This window comes from Lynx rufus, unplaced genomic scaffold (assembly GCF_022079265.1).
Source record: "Lynx rufus isolate CCGP_SWC_20201006 ecotype Redwood Valley unplaced genomic scaffold, mLynRuf1.p SCAF_2, whole genome shotgun sequence".
Lineage (NCBI taxonomy): Eukaryota > Metazoa > Chordata > Mammalia > Carnivora > Felidae > Lynx > Lynx rufus.
Genome location: NW_025814834.1, coordinates 184,314,133 through 184,337,357, shown reverse-complemented (window position 1 = coordinate 184,337,357; position 23,225 = coordinate 184,314,133). Strand labels below are relative to the sequence as shown.

The window sequence follows — 23,225 nt, the reverse complement described above, 5'->3', positions numbered from 1 at the left end:
AGTTGATCTAATGTAGACAGAGTACAGCTGTAATACTTTAGGATGTTTGCATGTTTTGCCCTGGTTAAATAAAATAATGAACATATTTTTTACTCCTAAATTATCATTAAAGCTTAAACATCTGCAATTCAAGCATAATATGAAATTCTACTTATTATGGCTCTCAGACCTAACTTGGGATTGCTGTTAGTGATCTATTCCATGTCATCATTCGGTCAGCAGTCCACCTATCTAACCTTATCTAGTTAAGACCATAATTACCTACTTGTTTATGAGAATGTCATAAAATCACAATTCTTACTGAAAGTTATATTTAATGTATTACTTTCTTATGACTTATTTAAAAAATTAAATTAGTCTGCCAAGAATTGCTAGTCACAAAACCATTCTAGTTGTTTAGTAGTATTCTTTAAGGGGGCAACAAGTTGAACTCTGGGCATGCGTGGCATCAATATCAAGTCCAATTACCAAGGTCATATTTTTGTTTTAAAAAATGAATACAGGGGCGCCTGGGTGGCTCAGTCTGTTAAGCGTCTGACTTCAGCTCAGGTCATGATCTCACAGTTCGTGGGTTTGAGCCCCACATCGGGCTGTGTGCTAACAGCTGGGAACCTGGAGCCTGCTTCAGATTCTGTGTCTCCCTTGCTCTCTGCCCTCCCCAACCCGTGCTCTGTCTCTCTGTCTCTCAAAAATAAACATTAAAAAAATAAATAAACATTAAAAAAAAGTTTTTTAGATGAATACAACACTGCCCTGTCCTAATCATCAGAAACTTTTCTAGACCCCTAAGCTACAAATTTTACCCTTTGAAAAATCACATAAATATGCGGCACCCCTAATATTTCTGAATATAACAGAACTTCTAGACAAAAAGAAATTTTAAAGAAAAAGAAAAATTAAATTTCAAGTATTTAATGAAAAAGGATTTTATGATACTTGACTTAATAACACAAGATCCAATGAATTCAAATTAGATCAAGCAACATTTTCTCACTTGAAAATGAAAGCTTGTTCTTAGTTATTTAAGAGATTTTAAGTCTGTATATTATTTAGATTTTTTTCTTCCACTTGTTAACACTAAAGATAACTTTTTGGCTATTTATTACATCTTAGTAGATGCATCAGATTAATCAGAAAGTGACCAATAGGGGAGAGATGAAAACTACCGTCAAGCCTGTATTATTTAAAAACATATAGTCAACTGATGGTTACCAGAGGGGAGGTGCTAGAGGGGATGGGTTAAATAGATGATGGGTTAAGCAGTGCACTTGTGATGAACACTGGGTGTTATGTGGAAGTGTTCAATCACTATATTGTATACCTGAAACTAATATTACACAGTATGTTAACTAACTGGAATCTAAATAAAAACTTAAAATATATACACATAGTCAAAATTTACTCAGTTCTGTCACAAATAATTTCACAATTAAAACATTATATTGAGCATATTTCTGCTGTTAGTATCCTGAAAAATATGCAGAAGTAAATAGAAAACAGCTTATATCAATAGCTAGTTCCATAAAAGAAAAATATGGTTAAAAATGTCAGGCGATAGTCATAAAAGGCCAATTCATATTTTAACCATGAACTTAAAATTATTTTTATGCTTACTTCTCTCTTTTTGTGACCAACCCCCATCTATATGAAACATCATTTATGCTTGGTCTTTAATTAGGATTAATGTTCAAATAAAATAGTGATGACAGAAGTACACAACAAATATGGAGAATTTTCAACATCCTGAAAACTGAAGAAATTTTAAATATACATAGCAGGTACTAAAAAACATCCCAGGACCTTGGGAACTGGCAAGGCTACCATTGCAAATGTCTAAAATTTTCTAAAAGACAGGTAATATGCAAAAGAGAAGGAAGCTGGCACGGTAGTAGATTGTTTCCAAAATCTAGCTCCAAATTCCAAAGAACTTAAAGTAAAAGGTCACCTAACAACTCCCTGATAAGAGATTTCTTCAATATGAATTTCACACTCAAAGATGATGGAAGACATAGGACAATGAGCATGTATAGGCTGATGTGTACAAGGTAACAGCACTCCAATTTCCCATTATGCTTTTCCTGCAGAAAACACTGAATCTCTGCTATACTCCATGGATGACAATCACAATATATATCGGATCACAACACAAAGTATTGAGTCCTGGGCATAATTTTTAAGCAAAACATGAAAGAAATTATTTTTATCTATCAATATTCTCTATTTCATGAATCCCTATCATTATATATCCCTTTAATTCTTTTTTTAACATGATTTTATTTATTATTATTATTTTATTTTTATTGTAAGTAGGTTCCACACCCAGCATGGGGCTTGAACTCATGACCCTGAGATCAAGGGAGGCATGCTCTACAGACTGAGACAGCCAGGTGCCCCTCCCTTTAATTATTTAGACATGATTTCCTTTAGTTCTTTGAACATAGCTGCTAAATCCAATCTGGGCCTCTTCAAAGTCAGTTTATAGTAACTTGTCCTTCAACTGTATGGGTTAGATTTTTCTATTTCTTACATGTCTCATAATTTTTTGATGAAAACAAGATTTTAGATAAAAATTGCAACAACTCTGGATTTTGACCTTACCAGGGTTTTGTTTTTGATTATTTGCTGCATGTCCTGTCTGGATTAAGGCTTGAAATCTGTTTCCCTTGCCCTGTGTAGTTTCTGGTGTTCCTTGTTACTTTTCTTTTTTTAAAAAAATTATTGTTTCAACTTTTAAGCCTGGCCTCATAGGAACTGCCCTTGGGTCAGCATAGCTTGGTGACCAGCAAATGATTGGTCAGAAAGGCTTCCATCCTGGGGCGCCTGGGTGGCTCAGTCAGTTGAGCCTCTGACTTTGGCTCAGGTCGTGATCTCCCTGTTCCCAGGTTCGAGCCCTGTGTCAGGCTCTGTGCTGACAGCTCAGAGCCTGGAGCCTGTTTCAGATTTTGTGTTTCCCTCTTTGTCTCTGCCCCTCTGCCACTAGTGCTCTGTCTCTCTCTCTCTCTCTCTCAAAAATAAACATGAAAGAAAGAAAGAAAGAAAGAAAGAAAGAAAGAAAGAAAGAAAAGAAAGAAAAGAAAGAAAGAAAGAAAGAAAGAAAGAAAGAAAGAAAGAAAGAAAGGCTTCTATCTTTTTGCCAATGGATCTATGTGTGGCTTGGAACATACATTCAAAATTTATCCAGTTTACAAGCTTGCCCTAGGTATTACTTTCTGTCTTCAAAAGGGCTCATATTTAGCTGTGGACTAGTGGCTCCCTAAGGCCCCCCCAGTTTCTCCTGAACATATTTGCAGCCTTATACATGCACATAATGTTCCAGACTACCAGGGATAATTACAACTTTATCAAGACCAATCTGGCTACCTGGTCCCTGGATCTTTGATGTCTGTCCCCACAAGTAGTCAGACCTCAAGTCTTCTCTTACTGTTTGCTAGTGGGATAATTATTGTTTATTAACCTCCTTGCATATGGGATTTCCCATGCTCTGCTTCATACAGTTAGTCTTCTCTGGCAGCAGAGATGCTGGTCTTTCAGCATGACTGCCCCAAGGAGCTAGGGACTGGGAGTTCCAGGCAAAATGCCACTGAGTCTTACTGCCCTTATTAAGACTCAGACTCAGTAGATTTTCTTGATAAATGCTTCTCAATTTGTTATATATGCCTTTGGTCAATTTCCAGAGTCCTAAAATTGTTGTTTTTGACAATTCTGTCTAGTTGTTGTCTAGTTGAATTGGGGAAAGGATTTGCTGAGCTCCTCACTTAGCCATTCCAAGGGTCCATGCAGACTTCCTCTCAACCTCTGTGTCAATGTGTGTCTACAAAGGGCTGATATTAAGCCAAGACCCCCAAACTTCCTCTTGATATCTGCTGATGGAAGCCTTAAGGCAAGCAAATGGGTGATTACTTTGAGTGTGGGTTCTCTCATCTTTGAGATGGAAAGTAGAATGAGAGGGACACCTTAGCCTAATATATATAATATGATTGAGGGATAAAACCAAAATAATACCCTGATTGTTTCAGTAGCTTCTGGAGCTAATATCACATATGCTCTTATAAAAGACCTTTGTCCTATCCTATCAGTCCTATCCTATCAGTCTGATAACTCTGTCCTATCCTATCAGTCTCTCTCTCTCTCTCTCTCTCTCTCTCTCTCTATATATATATATATATATATGAGAAGTAACAAGGAATATAAAGAAATCTCCAAAATGTGTAAACAGAACTTTTCTGATACTCTGCTTAACTCTTTCTTGAGAGGTACCAAAACAATCTCAGGTATTCAAAAGCTTAGCCATTAACATTGCTTGGTGAATTGGAAAAAGAACCAATACTGAGGTTTACAGCAAAATTTAAATAGACCACTGTTTTTCAAAATGTGGTCCTTACACAAGCTGCATTAGAAGCATCTATGATATTTCTTAAAATGTAGATTTCTAGGTCTCACCTCTATAGGTAAGGAATCAGAATCTATGGGGTATAAAGAAGAAATCTATATTTTAAAGAGGCAACCCAGGTAAATATTATGCATACAAAAGCATGAAAATCAGGTACTTTTCTTTATCAACCCTATCCATTCTTACCCAAATTAGAATTAAATATATGGATTAAGAACCAAAATTGGGATGCTAAATACATATAGTAGTAATCTAGAGCATAGAACTTTAAGTAAATAATAATAACAAAAGATAAAAATTCTTCTTCCTCAAGGTGTGGACTTTCTTGGATCTTCTTTTTCCTGTTTGGATTGCTTCTCCAAACTCACCTATAATATACTACTTCCCTTGATGAGATGTCCAGGTTGCCTCTTGGTTGGGAAGCAGTAGCTTTGGGAAAGGAGTTCACATTTATATTCTGTGTAATGGGCAAAAGAAGTCCTCACATGTTCACAGAATGTTTAGCCTAACTTACCAGGGTAAAAATCAGAAACTTCAGTCCAAAACTCAAATTAGCAATAAAACATATTCCATTATCTGGAGCTTGTTTCTTATACTGGCTTTTCAGGAAACTCAGGAAGGTAGAAGCCATATGGTAATCAGTGGTATAGCACCAAAGGATGCAGAGAACCTTCAGTTACATAAACTCACAATTTACATTCAGTTTTTAATAGCACATTCTATGGCAACTGACATAGAGATTTAAAAAATCTTCATGAAATTTGCTACCATAATCTTGCAAAAATTTTACTATTACTAACATTTCTGAAATATTAGGCTAGAAGAACAACTTTTCTTAGGTTATTAAAAAAAAAGCTTAGTCATTTCCCAAAATTATGGAAACTATTGTTTGAATGAGAATGTGCTTGAAAATAAGTCCTGGACAGACAAATATACTATAAATCTTAAGTAAAATGGAAAATATCACCCTTAATAAAATATATTTGTTTTCCTTGAAAAGTTGCAGTAATGCAATCATTAAAATATTTTGTTGTTGTCGTTAAAGAAAGAGCATGCGTGCAAGCAAGGCAGGGGCAGAGGGAGAGAGAATCCGAAGCAGGTTCCATGCTCAGCACAGAGCCAGACATGGGGTTCAATCCCACGACCCCAGGATCATGACCTGAGCCGAAATCAAGAGCTGGAAGCTCAACTGACCTAACCACTCAGCCTCCCCAGTAATTTAAGTATTTTAATAAGTTTTATGTAGGTAAACATAAAAATAAATAATAATTATCAATTTATGTCTAAATTTCCCACAAATCCAGCAGATTAAAAAGCAGGTTGTTTTTATAGAAACTGTGAGAAAGATCTCTACATGCTGCATTAGTCCAGCTCATACCTATACTCTTGGTCACTGTCATAGGCAGAGTCTCTGTATAAAAGACCTCTTTTCAGCTCCAGTTCATCTTCTTTCTCTGGGTCTCTCTCATCCTGAAAAATTTAAAGATTTCCATTAATTCATTTTGCAATTAAAATGATCTCTATGTTTCTTTGGGAAATGCTCTCCCTCTCCCCCATTATAAGAAATGAATTGAATGCTTGGATTTCTTAAAAAGAAACAAAAGGGGAGGTGAGAATTTGTTATTCTGTTCAATAAAACAAATATGATTTTATTCTATTTATGCTAATATGGCTTATCAAAGACTAGACACTGGTAGATATTTCTTGCATCAATTAATGAACAGGAATGGGTACTGTGTCAAGATATGTAGTAAGATATGTAGCAATGTCTTACATATTGTCATGTGAACTCCTAAAAGATTGCACCTGCACTCTGAAGAATAAGTACCTGGGAAACTTATGTAGATGTAAGCATTCTAACACGTACCTACTATTCATAAGCCAAAATGCACTAACAAGCCACAAGAATAAAAATGAAAGTCAAGGCAGTTAGAATCAAAATACATAGCTACTGGGGCACCTGAGTGGTTCAGTCGGTTAGGCGTCCAACTTCGGCTCATGTCATGATCTCACAGTTTTTGAGTTCAAGCCCTGCATAGGCTCTCTGCTGTCAGTGCAGAGCCTGCTTTGGATCCTCTGTCCCCTTCTCTCCCCCCAACTCCCACCTGCTCCTGCTGTCTGTCTCTCTCAAAAAATAAACATTAAAATAATAAATAAAAAAAAAAGACATTGGGTTTTGAATCCCAGCTGAGCACCCAGGAGGCACAGGAGAACTGTGGAGCAGGACAGGCTCACCATTGGCACTACTCTGCACGGGCTGCCTGAATAGCATGGTTTGAGACTCCCAGTCCAGGGAGGAGAGATTGGGGTGTCACCAATACCAACACAGCAGGGCTTCAAGAACAGGACAGTGGCCGCCAGTGGAGGTGGGACCCACTAACACCAAACCCCACCCCTCCATGCCTGGTAACTGCTTATCTACTGGAGCAGGACTGACACTGACTGAACTAGACAGTCTCTCATCCAGACCAGCACAGTCGCCAATACCAGGTACCAATAGACAAGTGTCCTATAGTTTTATATATTAGTCTGGGTTTTTTTTAATTTTTAAATTTTTCTCTTTTCTTTCCTACTCTTCTCTTTTCCCTTCTTTTTCTTTCTACCCTCCTCTTTCTTTCTTTTTTTTCCCCTTTGGAATTGGACATAGTTTCTGGTCAAGTCTTACTTTACATATATATTTTTTTTTCTTTCTTTCTTCTTTCTTTTTCTTTCTTTTCTCTTTCCTTTTCTTTCTTTCTTTTCTTTCTTTCTTTCTTTCTTTCTTTCTTTCTTTCTTTCTTTCCCTTTTCTGGTTGTTTGTTTCATCAGGCATTTTTACTCTACTCTTTTTATACCTTTTCTGTAACTCCTTCTTCTTCATTTTCCTATCTCTCACTGGATTAAGCCTTCTAGTTTTTCTAATTCTCTGACTGGTCTTTTTTTTTTCTTCACCCTCTCCATTTCTGTCTTTGTATGAGATAACGTTCCTCCCATTTCCTTTTTTCCAAGGTTACTTCAATGAACAAATCAAAGCACAGCTGGTGGAAGGTCCAAACAATCCACCACTATGAGCAGTGGGACAGAGCAGCCAAATTTGCAACAACAAAGTCCATGCCAACACATTCCAAAAACACTTCCTAAAAGCCAGGTGCTGGACGGTGTATAACCCCTTTTTAATACAGCAGGACTCACAGGTGCAGGACACATAACAAGCTATTAAAACATGTAAAAGACAGAAACCTAGCCAAAATGATAAAACAGAAGAATTCTCTTCAAAAGAAATTCCAGGAAGAAATGACAGCCAGGGAATTGCTCAAAACAGACATAAACAATATGTCTGAACAAGAACTTAGAATAAAAGTCATAAGACTAATAGATGGGCTTGGAAAAAAAAAGCATAGAAGAAAGAAGAGATATACTGCTGCAGAGATCAAAGACCTAAGAAATAGTCATGATGAGTTAAGAAATGTTGTAAATGAGATACAAATAAACTATATGCAGTGACAGCAAGGATGGAAGAAGTAGAGGACAGAATAGGTGAAACAGAAGATAATATTGTGGAAAATGATGAAGCTGAAAAAAAGAGGGAAAGGAAATTACTAGACCATGAGGAAAGAATTAGAGACCTAAGTGATTCAATGAAACGAAATAATATCTGTATCATAGGAGTTCCAGAGAAGAGAGAGAGAAAGGGGCAGAAGGTTTATTTGAACAAATTATAGCTAAAAACTTCCCTAATCTGGGGAAGGAAACAGGCATCCAACTCCAAGAGGCACAAAGAACTCCCTTCAATATCAGTGAAAACGGTCAACAGTATAACATAATATAGTGAAATTGACAAAATACAAACATAAAGAGAGAATTCTGAAAGCAGCTAGGGACAAACAGGCCTTAACCTACAAGGGTAGACACATAAGGGTAGAAGCAGACCTGTCCACTGAAACTTGGCAGGCCAGAAGGAAGTGGCAGGAAATATTCAATGTGCTGAATAAGAAAACTATGCAGCCAAGAATCCTTTGTCCAGCAAGGCTGACATTCAGAATAGAAGGAGAGATAAAGGCTTTCCCAGACAAACAAAAACTAGAGGAGTTCATGACCACTAAACCACCCCTGCAGGAGATCCTAAGGGGGGTACTCTGTGAGTGGAAAGCAGCAAAGACTATAAAGGTCCAGAGATATCACCACCAACACAAAACGTACAGATAACACAATGGGACTAAATCCATATCTTTCAATAATCACTCTGAATGTAAATGGACTAAATGCCCCAATCAAAAGACATGGGGTATCAGAATGGATAAAAAAACAATATCCATCTATATGCTGCCTACAAGAGACTCATTTAAGACCTGAGGACACCTGCAGATTGAAAGTGATGGGATGGAGAACCATCTACCATGCTACTGGATGTTAAAAGCAAGCTGGAGTAGCCATACTTATATCAGACAAAGACTGTAACAAGAGATGAAGAAGGGCATTATATCATTAAGGGGTCTATCCACCAAGAGCAGCTAGCAATTGTAAATGTTTATGCCCCCAACGTGAGAGAACACAAAAATATAAATCAATTAATGACAAACATAAATAAATGTATAGATAATAATACTGTGATTGTAGGGGACTTTAATACTCCACTGACAACAATGGACAGATCATCTAAGCAGAAAAACAAGAAAACAATGGCGCTGAGTGACACATTGGGCCAGATGGACTTAACAGATATATTCAAAACTTTTCAACCAAAAGCAGAATATACATTCTTCTTGAGTGCACATGGAACATTCTCCAAAACAGATAACATACTCGGTCACAAAACAGCTCTCAACAAATATAAAAGGATTGAGATCATACCATTCATATTTTCAACCGCAATACTATGAAACTTGAAATCAACCAAAAGAAAAAATTTGGAAAGCCCCCAAATACATGGAGGTTAAAGAACATCCTACTAAAGAATGAATGGCTCAACCAGGATATTAAAGAAATTAAAAAATATATGGAAGCAAATGCAAATGAAAATACAATAGTCCAAACTCTTTGGGATGCAGCAAAGGCAGTCCTAAGAGGAAAATACATTGCAACTTAGGCCTATATTAAGAGGCAAGAAAGGTCCCAAATATATAACCTAACCCCACACCTAGAGAAACTAGAAAGAAACTAGCAGCAAAGAAACCCCAAAGCCAGCAGAAGAAGAGAAATAATAGAGATCAGAGCAGAAATAAACAATATAGAATCCAAAAACAAAACAAAACAAAACAAAGCAAAACAAAAAACAAAAACAGAAAACAGTAGAACAGATCAATGAATCTAAAAGCTGGTTTTTTGAAAGAATAAACAAAATTGATAAACTCCTAGCCAGACTTAACGAAAAGAAGAGAGGACCCAAATAGATAAAATCACAAATGAAAGAGATCACAACTAACACCACAGAAATACAATTATTAGAGAATAATATGAAAAATATATAGTTATATGTTGCTATAGCCAACAAATTAGACAATCTGGAAGAAATGGACAAATTCCTAGATACCCACACACTACCAAAACTCAAAAGGGAATAAATAGAAAATTTGAACAGACTCTCCCCGCTTCCCTCAACCAGAGAAGAAATTGAATCGCTTATCAAAAATCTCCCAACAAAGAGTCTTGGGCCAGATGGCTTCCGAGGGGAATTCTACCAGACATTTAAAGCAGAATCAATACCTATTCTTCTCAGGCTGTTTCAAAAAAATAGAAATGGAAGGCTTCCAGACTCATTCTATGAAGGCAGCAAGCATTACCTTGATTCCCAAACCAGAAAAAGACCCTATTAAAAAGGGGAATAACAGGCCAATATCCCTGATGAACATGGATGCAAAAATTCTTAACAAGATACTAGCAAATTGAATTCAACAGTATATTAAAAGAATTACTCACCATGATCAAGTGGGATTCATTCCTGGGCTGCAGGGCTGGTATAATATTCACAAATCAATCAATGTGATATATCACATTAATAGAAGAAAGGATAAGAACCATATGATTCTGTCAATAGATGCAGAAAAAGCATTGACAAAATACACATGCTTTGTTAATAAAAACCCTCATGAAAGTCGGGATAGAAAGAACACACCTTAACATCATAAAAGCCATATATAAAAGACCCACAGCTAATATCATCCTCAATGAGGAAAAACGAAGAACTTTCCTCCTGAGATCAGGAACATGATAGGGGATGTCCACTCTCACCACTGTTGTTTAACATAGCATTGGAAGTCCTATCCTCAGTAATCAGACAATAAAACAAGATAAAAAGACATCTAAATTGGCAAAGAAGTCAAACTTTCACTTTTCACAGATAAGACGATACTCTACATGGAAAACCCAAGTCTCCACCAAAAAAATGCTAGAACTGATACATGAATTCAGCAGAGTTGTAGGATATAAAATCAATGTATAGAAATCGGTTGCATTTCTATACAACAATAACGAAGCAACAGAAACATATCAAGGAATCAATCCCACTTGCAATTGCACAAAGAACCATAAAATACCTAGGAATAAACCTAACCAAAGAGGGAAAATATCTGGATGCTGAAAACTATAGAAAGCTTATGACAGAAATTGAAGAAGACACAAAGAAATGTTTTTCATCCCAGGCTCATGGAATGAAAGAACAAATATTGTTAAAATGTCTAGACTACCCAAAGCAATCTACACATTCAATGCAATCCTAATCAAAATAGCACCAGCATTATTCACAGAGCTAGAACAAACAATCCTAAACTTTGTATGGAACCAGAAAAGACTCCAAATAGCGAAAGTAATGTTAAAAAAGAAAACCAAAGCTGGAGGTGTCACCATCCTGGACTTTAGCCTGTATTACAAAGCTGTAATCATCAAGACAGTATGGTACTGGCACAAAAACAGACACATAGACAATGGATTAGAGAACCCAGAAAAGAACCCACAAACATATAGTCAACTAATCTACTGCATGAGCCAATTCTTTAAAATTCCTCTTTGTCTCTCCATATATGCACATATGTATATACATATGTATATATATGTCTACACACACACACACACACACACACACACACACAATGTTCTGTTGTTTCTGTTTCCCTGGAGAATCCTGATTCATACACTATGAGAATGAGAAACTCCTACAACATACTAGTTCGGAGACTTCAGTACTTTACTTCCACCATGGATAGAACAGTCAAGACAGAAGATCAACAAAGAAATAGAAGACTTGAATCAACTAGACTTAACATTTATAAACACGCTACCAGAGAATAGCAGAATATACATTTTTCTCAAGTACACATGAAAAATTCTTCAGCAGAGACCTTACATTAAACCATAAAGTGAGTTTCAATAAATTTAAAAGGGCTTAAATCATACAAAGTATGTTATCTAGCCACAGTGAAATAAAATTAGCAAATTAAAATCTTTATTGAAAACTCTCCTATAAAGATGGGCTTATTTAAAATAGTTAAGATATGGGGCACGTAGGTGGCTCAGTCGGATAAGCATCCGACTTTGGCTCAGGTCATGATCTCAGTTTGTGGGTTTGAGCCCCACTTCGGGCTCTGTGCTGACAGACAGCTCAGAGTCTGAAGCCTGCTTCAGATTCTGTGTCTCCCTCTCTCTCTCTGTCCCTCCCCGCTTGTGTGCTCTCTCTCAAAAATAAATAAACACTAAATAAATAAATAAAATAAAATATTTAAGAAATAATCTCACACAAACTCTTCTAGAGAATGATTAGGAATATTTCCCAAATCATTTTTATGAGGCCAGCCAAAACTTAAGGAAGACATTACAAGAAAGGAAACTTACAGACCAATCACAATCACTAACTTAGATGTAAAAATACTCGGTAAAGCATTAGCAAATTGAAACCAGGGATATATATATTTTAAAAAGTTATGACCAAGAGTTTTGTTCCAAACATGCAAGCATGGTTTAACACTTGAATAATCAAGTAAGCAATTTACCACATTTAAATAAACCCAATTTTTTAAAACCTTTATTTGTTTATTTTGAGAGAGAGACAGAAAATGAGCGGGGGAGGCACAGAGAGAGAGAAGGAGACAGAGAATACCCAGCAGGCTCTGCTGAGAACGAGGAGCCCAATACGGGGCTCGATCCCCACCATGACCTGAGTTGAAATCAAGAGTCGGATGCTTAACCGACTGAGCCACCCAGATGCCCCTTACCACATTAAATAAAGAGGAATAGCATATAATGACTCCCACAGATGCAGTGTCATAAAATCCATATACTTACAGTAAAAAAAATTTTTTTAACTTACAGAAAACAAAGAATAGAAGGAACTTCTGTAATGTGGCAAAGAATACCCACAAAAAATGTACAGCATGCTTCATACTTAATGTTTAATTATAAAAAACTTCCTCTTTGGGTGGCAAACAAGAAAGGATGCCCTGTATCACCACTTCTGTTTGATATTGCTTTGGAAACCCTAGATAGTGTAATAAGGCAAGAAAAAGAAATAAAAAGCATTAAGACTAAAGAGGGAGAAATAAAAATGTCACTATTTACATTATATATATACACACACACATAAAAAACAAAAACTACTGTCTATTAACATTAATATGTGAATGTAAGGTCACTGGATACAAGATTGTTGTATAAAAATATAATATAGGCATTATACCAAGAACGAATGGAAGATACAATTTTAAAGTATACAACTTATAATAGTATTAAAGTATCAAACATCTAAGAACAAATCTACCAAAAGAAATATAAGAATTCTAAAACTACAACATAATCAGGAGAAATTTAATATCTAAATTAATTTAAAAAGACACCACGATTGGAAGACTCAACATTGGTAAAATGTCAGTTCTCCCCTAGTGAAAGCACACATTCAATAAAATCCTGGCCAAAATCATAGCATGTTTTTTAAAACAGACCAGCTGATTTTGGAATGCAAATGGAAATTCAAAGAACAAGGAACAGTAAGCAAGAACACAGCTGAAAAACCTATGCTTTAGATATCAAAAGTTATCATAAACTTATAGCAATTGAGAGAATATGATGTTAGTACGAAATGAGTCAAATGAACACAACAGAAGAAAATCCAGAAACAGACGCACATATATACAGTCCTAATGGAATAGAATAGAATCCAGGACCATCTCCATGTAAACAGGGTAAGGAAAAAATGGTCATTTGAAAAAAAGATGATGGACCGTAAACATAGGGGAAAAAATAAACCTTCATCCAAATCTCACATTATACATACAAATCAAATCCACATGCATTGTAGATCTAATGTAAAAGGCAACATGACAAAAGATTTTTTAAATAGGGAAATATATTCAGAATCATAGTTGGCCTAAGTTTTCCTATATGAATGTAAAGAAAGCACTAATCAAAATACCAACCAAAAGGAGAGGAAAATTGGGCTACATTAAATTAAGAACTTCTATCCACATAAGGACTCTTACTAAGAAAACTAACACACATGTCACAGACTGGAATATATTCATAACATAGCACATGCCCATCAGAAAATGTCCAGGAATTAAAAGACTTTAAGAAGTATATGGTACACAGACAACAAGTCTAACATGTGCTTTTTGAGAAGCACTACAAAGGCCAAACTGGATAAAAACAAGAGACAATCACAGCTAAGTGCATAATAGTAAACTGTTGAAAAGAAATGACAAAGAAAAAAATCTTAAGGGAATTCTAGGAAGATGTTAGTGACAATGTGTGGTATGCAGAATAATGGTTCCCAAAGATGTCCATGCCTTAATTCTCAGAATCAGTGAACATATTACCCTACGTAACAGTAGGGAATTTTTAAGATTTGATTAAGGTTAAGGATCTTGAGAAAGGAAGATTACATCGGATCATCTATGTGGACCCAATCTAATCAAATGAGTTCTTAAAAGCAGAAAAATCTTTCATGGTTATGGTCATAGAGAGGGAGATGTGATTAGGAATAAGGGTAAAGGATGGGGTGCCTGGGTGGCTCAGTAGGTTAACATCCAACTCTTGATTCTGGCTTAGGTCATGATCTCACGGTTCGTAGGATCAAGCCCCATGTCAGGCTCTGTGCTGTCAGCATGGAGACTGCTTGGGATTCTCTGTCTCCCTATCTCTCTATCTCTCCCCTGCTCTCTCACTCTTTCTCAAAAATAAATAAATAAATATTAAGGAAAAAAAAGAATATAGCTATTTGCTGGCTTTGCAAATGGAGGAAATGGCCACATGCCAAGGAATACGAGTGGTCACCAGAAATAGATCCTTCCTTGGAAACTCTATAAAGAAAACAGCTCTGCTGATACCTTGATTTTAGCCCAATGAGACCCATGTCAGGTCTATAGAAATGTAGGATAATCAATTTGAGCTAAGTTTGTGGCAATTTGTTATGGTAGCAATAAAAAAATAATACTTAGCACAAATCCCCTCATAAAAACACACAGAAATGGTTTTGGGGTTAGATGGAATAATTCATGACAGACAAATACTCATGCTGAAAACTAGAAAAGACAGAAAAAGGGGCTCCTGGGTGGTTCAGTCAGTTAAGCGTCCAACTTTGGCTCAGGTCATGATCTCATGGTTAGTGGGTTCGAGCCCCGGGTCAGGCTCTGTGCTGACAGCTATGAGCCTGGAGCCTGATTCAGATTCTGTGTCTCCCTCTCTCTCTGCCCCTCCCCTGCTTGTGCTCTGTCTCTTTCTCTCTCAAAAATAAACATTAAATTTTTTTTTAAACAAGACAGAAAAAAATAAAAATTTATGTTTTAAGTTATTAGAAAGGTACAGAAAAAAAGAAGGCTAGTGATACATTTCAGAGGAGAGAAACTTTCAAACGTGGACTGATGATCTGCACTTCCATTTTTCTTCAAAGCATTTGCACATCCTGAGCATGGGCTAGACGCTGAGAACCAGGACTTATATTAGATTAGAACAAGGGTCAGTGCTGTGATGCAGAAAAACCAATAACATTTTTGATGGTTGTACGAGAGTGGAATGATGTAACTGGAGTATTACGAGGCCTTAGATGCACAGTTTCTCAATTATGACATTTATTGATTTATGAAGCTGTGTAAAACTAGAGGGTATGAAGTTAACCCCAAAATATTGGAAAAGTAGAGTGAACGTTCCTACAGTTTCATGGTACTTAAGAGAGAAAGACCGACCAGAGTTAGAGGCCCTAAAACACAAGCAGCAAAAACCCTGGAGATAGTATGAACACTTAGGAACCTGTAACTGTTTTTAAACTGGAAACACTTGACAATCTGGGACTAGCTAGGCTAAAAAAAAAATCTGGTCTTGGCTCAGGCAAAGGCTATTTCTGGGGATGGAGCATCCAGCAGAACTTTTTGTAAATCACATCAAGCTCAAGAAGTAAAATTGAGAACTGCAAGAACCTCAAACACAGAAGTGTCTTGTCACAGTATTTGCCAAATTATGAAGCTATGCCAGGTTGGGAGCAATAAGCTAATCCAAAAATGACTGAAAAGTGAAAGATCCATGCCATACATTTAGATGGTAATTAAAAGACAAATATCTGTCAGGAAAAAAAAAAAAAAACAACATCATCTATCCTGAGGGCACCTGACTTCTGGGAGGAGCTAGAACCAATCACAGAGCTGGTGCTGGCAGACAGACATCTTGGTGACTATGTAGAGCTGATGTCACAAACACAGAGATGAGAGGGGACTCAAATACATGAATATTTTCTGATGGTTCCTGGTATGGAAGTACAAGGCACTAAGCCTAAACTTTCTGAGAAGCAGGACACAAATTGCCTCAGTTTTTGGTACTGAGAAGACAAAGACCTGAAAAACTCCAACTTGAAAGCACCATAGGCTAATGACCAAAAAGAAGGGCTGCTGAAGTGAGATTTAGCAAAAGTTTGATTAAGGATAAACTGAGATTTCCCAAAACATCAATATTGCCTCAACCCAGTTTGATCTCTTTTGAACAAGTTTAGCCCTGATGTTCCCTGCCTAGGAAAGGAAAGAGGGAACCCTCTCATCACCTGGAAAGATCTTAAGTTCTTTTAAAAATTGGGGCACCTGGGTGGCTTAGTCGATTGAGTGTCCGACTTGGGCTCAGGTCATGATCTCACAGTTTGTGTCTTTGAGCCCCGCGACGGGCTCTGTGCTGACAGCTCAGATCCTGGAACCTGTTTCTGATTCTGTGTCTCCCTCTCTCTCTGCTCCTCCTCTGCTCACACTCTATCTCTCTGTCTCTTAAAAATAAATAAATGTCAAAAAGATTTTAAAAAATGTCTAGAATTTAATTATGAAATAAATGGTACAGTCACGACAGTACAACTGGTAAGCAAGGGTAAAAAAAACAAAGAAAGCAGATCACAAATATAATCCAGGTACTGGAATTAGGAGATTAAGTACTTTAAAGTAACCTTGATCAATATGTTCAAGAAAATAGATAAAAAACTGGACAAAATAGACACAAAGGTTAAGGATTTCCAAAAACACTGACATTTATAAAAATTAATCAGAAAGACATTTGATATCTAAACATAAATAGTAGAAATAAAGAATTTAGTAGTTGGGTTTAACAATGTATTGGAAACAGTAGAAGACAAGATCAATGAACTACAATATATGTTTCTAGGAAATGCTAATAAAAGAGAAAATAAAATGGCAAATACAGAAAGAAGTGCAAGAAACTGAGGGAGATAATCAAAAGGTCTAACAGATATAACTGGACCAAGAAGTAAGGAATAAAGGTATAGCACATTTGAAGAAATAAAGGGCTAGAATTTCCAAAATTAATTTAAGTCATGAATTTAGATTCAAGAAACTCTGATCAGGGTTAATACATAAACCAAATCTTTCAAAACCAAGGACAAGAGAAAATACTAAAAGAAGCCACAGATAAAAGACATTACTTTCGGGGCGCCTGGGTGGCGCAGTCGGTTGGGCGTCCGACTTCAGCCAGGTCACGATCTCGCGGTCCGGGAGTTCGAGCCCCGCGTCAGGCTCTGGGCTGATGGCTCAGAGCCTGGAGCCTGTTTCCGATTCTGTGTCTCCCTCTCTCTCTGCCCCTCCCCCGTTCATGCTCTGTCTCTCTCTGTCCCAAAAATAAATAAACGTTGAAAAAAAAAATTTTTAAAAAATAAAAGACATTACTTTCAAAGAAGCAAGAGTAAGACTGACAACAGACTTCTCAAGGAAATAATGGAAGTCATAAGATAACAAAATTATATTTTTATATTTATTCATTCATTCATTCATTCATTTATTCATTCATTTATTTATTTAGTAGGCTTCATGCCCAGTGTGGAGCCCAATTCAGGGCTTGAACTCACGACCCCGAGATCAACACCTAAGCGGAAATCAAGAGTGAGACACTTAGCTTCTGAGCCACCCAGGTGCCCCACAAAATGTTATTTTTAAAGTAAGGGAAGAAAAATATCTGCCCACATATACATGTATGCTCAGTGAAGAAAAATCCAACATAGATTTAGTGGATATGTAAATAAACAAATAAGTACTAAAAAGAAGTAAATAAAAATGAGAAAATTCTCCAACAGCAGGCCCATACAAAAAGCCCTAAGGGGAATTCTTAGGGCAAATGGGAAATGATTCAAAATGAAAACAGAATTCAAAACTAAAATGCAACCAAAAAAGGATGAATATGTAGGCAAATGTAAGTGAAGATTTCTATACAAAATAATAGTATCAACGCACTGTGGAATCTAAAATACATATAGATAAAATGTATCACAACAATAACTTTAAAGAAGCAAGGGATTTAAATGGAGTGTAAATGTTCTAAAATTATCAAAAAACTAGTAAAGAAAAAATTGTATGAGATTACAATAGAGGATACAAGTATTTAATATATATACATATATTTTGAAAGAATAGTAAGCAAATATATACCCTATGAGTTAAAAGAAGGAGAAAAGGGAATAAAAATATCTTAGTTAAGGGAGACATGCAGGAGATTTAAAAATAAACATGAACAGATCTGTCAGATAGAAAAATAGTAAGATAATGATACAAAACCAACAATATCAGTAATTAAATGATAACAATAATTAAATGATAAAGGGAAAGACTGACTACTATAAAACCCAACTATAAAAGACACACATCTTCAATATAAGGATACAGAAAGGGTGATTGTAAAAGAGTGAAAAATACCAATAACATTAACCAAAAGAAAGTTGATAGGACTATAAAATATCAGACTAACTACATTTGAAGGCAAGAAGCTTTCCTAGAGGTAAAGACACTTCACAATAATAATAGGTCGATTAACCAGAACAAAAAACACAATCTAAACCTGTATGCATCCAAAACAGTTTCAGCATATGCAAAGCAAAACCATACTACACTACCAATTCATACCCTCTGGAATACCTATAATGGGAAAATAAAACCCAGAAAATACAGTGTGTTAACAAGGATGTAGAAAACCAGAACTCTCAACCATACTGAGACACTTTGAAAATGTGTTTCAATACTGAAACACTTTGAAAAACTCTTTGGCAGCATCTTCTACAGAAGAATACACATTCTGTAGGACCCAGCAATTCCATTTTAGGTATATATCCAACAGGAATACATATATATGTTCATCAAGGAACATATACAGTAATGGTGATAGCAGTACTATTAGTATTAGCCTCAAAAAGTAGAATTAACTGATAAATTTTGCTACTTTTATTGGAATACTATAAGGCAAGGGGTGGCAAACTATAAGGACCAAATAGCATTTATGTTCAGCTTTGCAAGTTATGTGCTCTTTGTCACAATTACTCCCCTCTGCTGTTGTAGCTTGAGAACAGCCATAAATAATACATAAGTAAATGGGTCTATCTATGTTCCAATTAAACTTTATTTAAAATTTAAAAGTCTAGGGGCGCCTGGGTGGCACAGTCGGTTAAGCGTCCGACTTCAGCCAGGTCACGATCTCGCAGTCCGTGAGTTCGAGCCCCGCGTCAGGCTCTGGGCTGATGGCTCAGAGCCTGGAGCCTGTTTCCGATTCTGTGTCTCCCTCTCTCTCTGCCCCTCCCCCATTCATGCTCTGTCTCTCTCTGTCCCAAAAATAAATAAACGTTGAAAAAAAAAATTAAAAAAAAAAAATTTAAAAGTCTAGAATTCACCAGTGGGCCATAGTTTGCTGACTCCTGCTATACAGTAATAAAAATGAAACACATGCATGTCACAAACATAATAATCAGCCAAAGAGACCAAATATAAAAGAATATATACCATATGATTCCACTTCTGAAATGTTCAAAAACACATAAAACTAGCCTATATGTTGTTAGATATTAGAATAGTAGGTTTCGTAGTGACTGAGAAGAGGCACCAGAGGCATTTCTGGGGGGCTGGTAATGTCATGTCTCTGACCTGGATGCTATTCACCCACGAGGGTTCACTTTTTATTTTTTATTTATTTATTTATTTATTTATTTATTTATTTATTTATTTATTTTTTAGAGCATGTATCAGAATTTTATTCCATTTTAAGGCTGAATAATATTCCATTGTTAGGACATTTTTTGATTATTGATTCTTTTTTTTTCAATATATGAAATTTATTGTCAAATTGGTTTCCATACAACACCCAGTGCTCATCCCAAAAGATGCCCTCTTCAATACCCATCACCCACCCTTCCCTGCCTCCCACCCCCCATCAACCCTCAGTTTGTTCTCAGTTTTTAAGAGTCTCTTATGCTTTGGCTTTCTCCCACTCAAACCTCTTTTTCTTTTTTCCTTCCCCTCCCCCATGGGTTTCTGTTAAGTTTCTCAGGGTCCACATAAGAGTGAAAACATATGGTATCTGTCTTTCTCTGTATGGCTTATTTCACTTAGCATAACACAATCCAGTTCCATCCACGTTGCTACAAAGGGCCGTATTTCATTCTTTCTCATTGCCACGTAGTACTCCATTGTGTTTTTTAAAGACTCACTGTGCCACAAAACTTAGAATTAAAGTACATTATACTGAAATAAAATTTTAAAAATTACCTAGAAAAGCAGTACTAAAAAATCCATGGGAAACATCTGCAACAAAATTAAGGGACAAGATATTCCCATGAACCCAAAATATCAGGAGACATGCATAAATCTCCAGTAGATAATAGAGATGGTAACACCATCTGTTGAAATCAGAGGAAAGCATTGAGGCATCTGATAAACCAAATAACTTCAAAGTAACAAAACGGAGTATTCACTCAAAAGGCTGGTGGGCCAATTTAAGAACAGAAAGTGAAATTGGAAGAGGTTTTCTCACTTTCATAGTGATGAGTACAAAGGATTTACAATAAATTCTGAAGGAGCTGGAGCAGTGAGATCCATTAACTCTCAAAACTAACACTCCAAAGTCACCTTCCAAGATAAAACTTTACATTGAGTATAAACATTTGGAAAAAGAATACACATTGAACAGGGGAATAAAAGCAAAGGAAAGAAAAATTCTATATAAAAGTTGGGAAGAAAAAGAAAGCCAGGAAATCTCAGAAACTAAGCTGCCATGCTTATTCTAGAATAAATGATGAGACAGAAAAAAGAGCTCTCAAACTACATATTTAGAAAAGTTAATCTAAATCATGTATCTCTTTCTAAAAGTTCAAAATAATCATTATAAATGGTTTAAATTTCATAAAAAGCTTTAAGGGGGGTGGGGGGAGGCCAAATAAGATGCCCTCAATGAAAACATGCCAGAAGACATGTTCACAAAACAGATGGCAGGCAAATGTATTACCTGTATCCTCATAACTTGACAATTTGTCTTCCCAAGAGTAAATGATCTTATGAGAGAAAAAGACAGAAGCTTCAATGTCTTTTTGATCTAGCCTCAGAAGTCATACACTGTTATTTTTGCAACAGTCTATTGTTTACACAGATTAGCCCCATTCATGTGTGGTGGGAGGTAACTACACAGGGGTGGGAATACTAGTAGGCAAAAAATCACTGGTAGCCATCTAAAAGGTTTATTATAACCCAAAAGTAAAAGAACAAAGCTAAAAGTCCTTAAAAATAGTATATTTTAAGAAATCAGAAAAAAAAATTTAATGAGATGATAAAAGTCAGAAAAATAAGAAATTAAAGAGAAATAAGTTTGGAAAGGAAAAGTAAACTAGAAGATATATAAAAGTGAATGAATAATAATGTCATAAGAGAAAATGATGAAAAGGAAAAAATCATTTGATTTTAAGAAAAATAAAAGTATGAAAAGAATTTGAGACAGGGAAAAATACATATCATTTGCAAATAAGATCCAACATACATATAATGGAAGTTCCAGAAAGAAAGGCGAAAGAAAGAAAGAAAGAAAGAAAGAAAGAAAGAAAGAAAGAAAGAAAAAGAAAGAAAGAAAGAAAGAAAAAGAAAGAGGAGGAGAGGAGAGGATACAGGAGAGGAGAAGGAAACAGAATATATACAAAAAGTTATCATTTAAGAGAATATTCATAAAAAATATTGAAAATATAACAAAAGACACATGATGTACAATGGAAAAAAATCAATCCAGAATAATCAACACCATCATGTATGCTGCTATTATTACTAAACTTTAAAAATGAAGGGAAAAAAAAAAACCCTGAATTTCCAGGCTAAAAAACCAAGTCACTCACAAAGGAAAGAAAATTGGATTTTAAGTAGATTTGGACAAGATTCTGTCACAATCAAGTAACATATTTATAATAAAGAAAATGTAAGCCAAGGATTTTTATATCTAGCCAAAGTAACTTTGAGGCATAAAGACTACAAACAAAATATTACCATGCAACTCAGGTGACATTTATCCCATGAGCCTTTCCTTAGTAATCTATTAGAGAATGAGTTTCAGACAACTAATTGGAGAAGACACTGCCATAAAAGAGTAAACATTAAGTATTTAGATGTAGAACTCTAAATGAAATATATAAAGGAGAGAACATAGTATATAGTGGAATATATATATATATATCTATATATACATATATATAATATAATGGAATGTGCTCTGAAAATGTAGATGAGTACAGTTGTGAAAAAGTGGAAAGCAGAAAATGTGGAAGGCATATGTAAAAAAATTCTTTAACTGTCTTCAATAATTATATCTTTGATGGTAATTTGCTATTTTTGTTCTGAGATCATTTTGTTAACAAAGTAAATAAGGACTTGGGTTAGATTCTAATTTTATTATCTTGAATGCATCTGAATTCATGACTCCTGGATTCCGGGATAAAGTCTAAATATCTTAGCCTGCCTTTCCATGATTTGGCCCAACAAGGACCTTCTGCTCTACCTAGATTATTCCTTACAATTTCCACATGGAGTTTTGTCTAAAAACATGCATTTCTGTACAGGACAGCCTGATAAGATTAAGTCACATTTACTCTTATTTTTTACTCTTATTTCTGCTATTTAAAGCATCTAGGCATTGGAATGGCTACACAGAGTGAGCAAGTGAGAGAGAATATGAATGAATCAGGAATTATGTGCCTGATGATGAAAGACATAGCATGACTCCACTTTTGCTTATATTTAAAAGGGATTTTTAAATAACTACATATTGGCATTTGTACTCAATGTGGCAATCACTGTGTTTAATTGTAATGTTTACTTTATTCAATGTACCTACTGATGTGGTTGGGTATTAATTTACTGTTTTCTATTTATCCTACCTATCCTATATTCTGTGTTTCCCTCTATTACCTTATTTCTGTCAAAAGGCACTAGAGTCTGGAATTTTTAGATACACTAGCAAAAGGACTGGGGTCTTTGTTGAAGTGATCTTACATTTTCTTGAATAAATGTGAAAATCAAAATGGTGGGTGTTCGCTACCTTTTTAACTAGATTTTATTTTCAACTGAATCTTTCCTGATCAGACTTTCATTCGCTTGTTTGAAAT

The 23,225-nt window shown here is 35.7% G+C and overlaps 1 protein-coding gene across 1 annotated transcript in view; it reads right to left on the bottom strand.

The window, feature by feature from the left end:
• SPATA6 (spermatogenesis associated 6) overlaps positions 1 to 23,225 on the bottom strand; it is a 143,941-nt gene that overhangs the window by 8,026 nt on the left and 112,690 nt on the right. Inside the window, exon 12 of the mRNA XM_047085623.1 lies at positions 5,769 to 5,860. Coding sequence (XP_046941579.1) covers positions 5,769 to 5,860 — 92 coding nt within the window. The remainder of the gene's footprint in view (positions 1 to 5,768; positions 5,861 to 23,225) is intronic.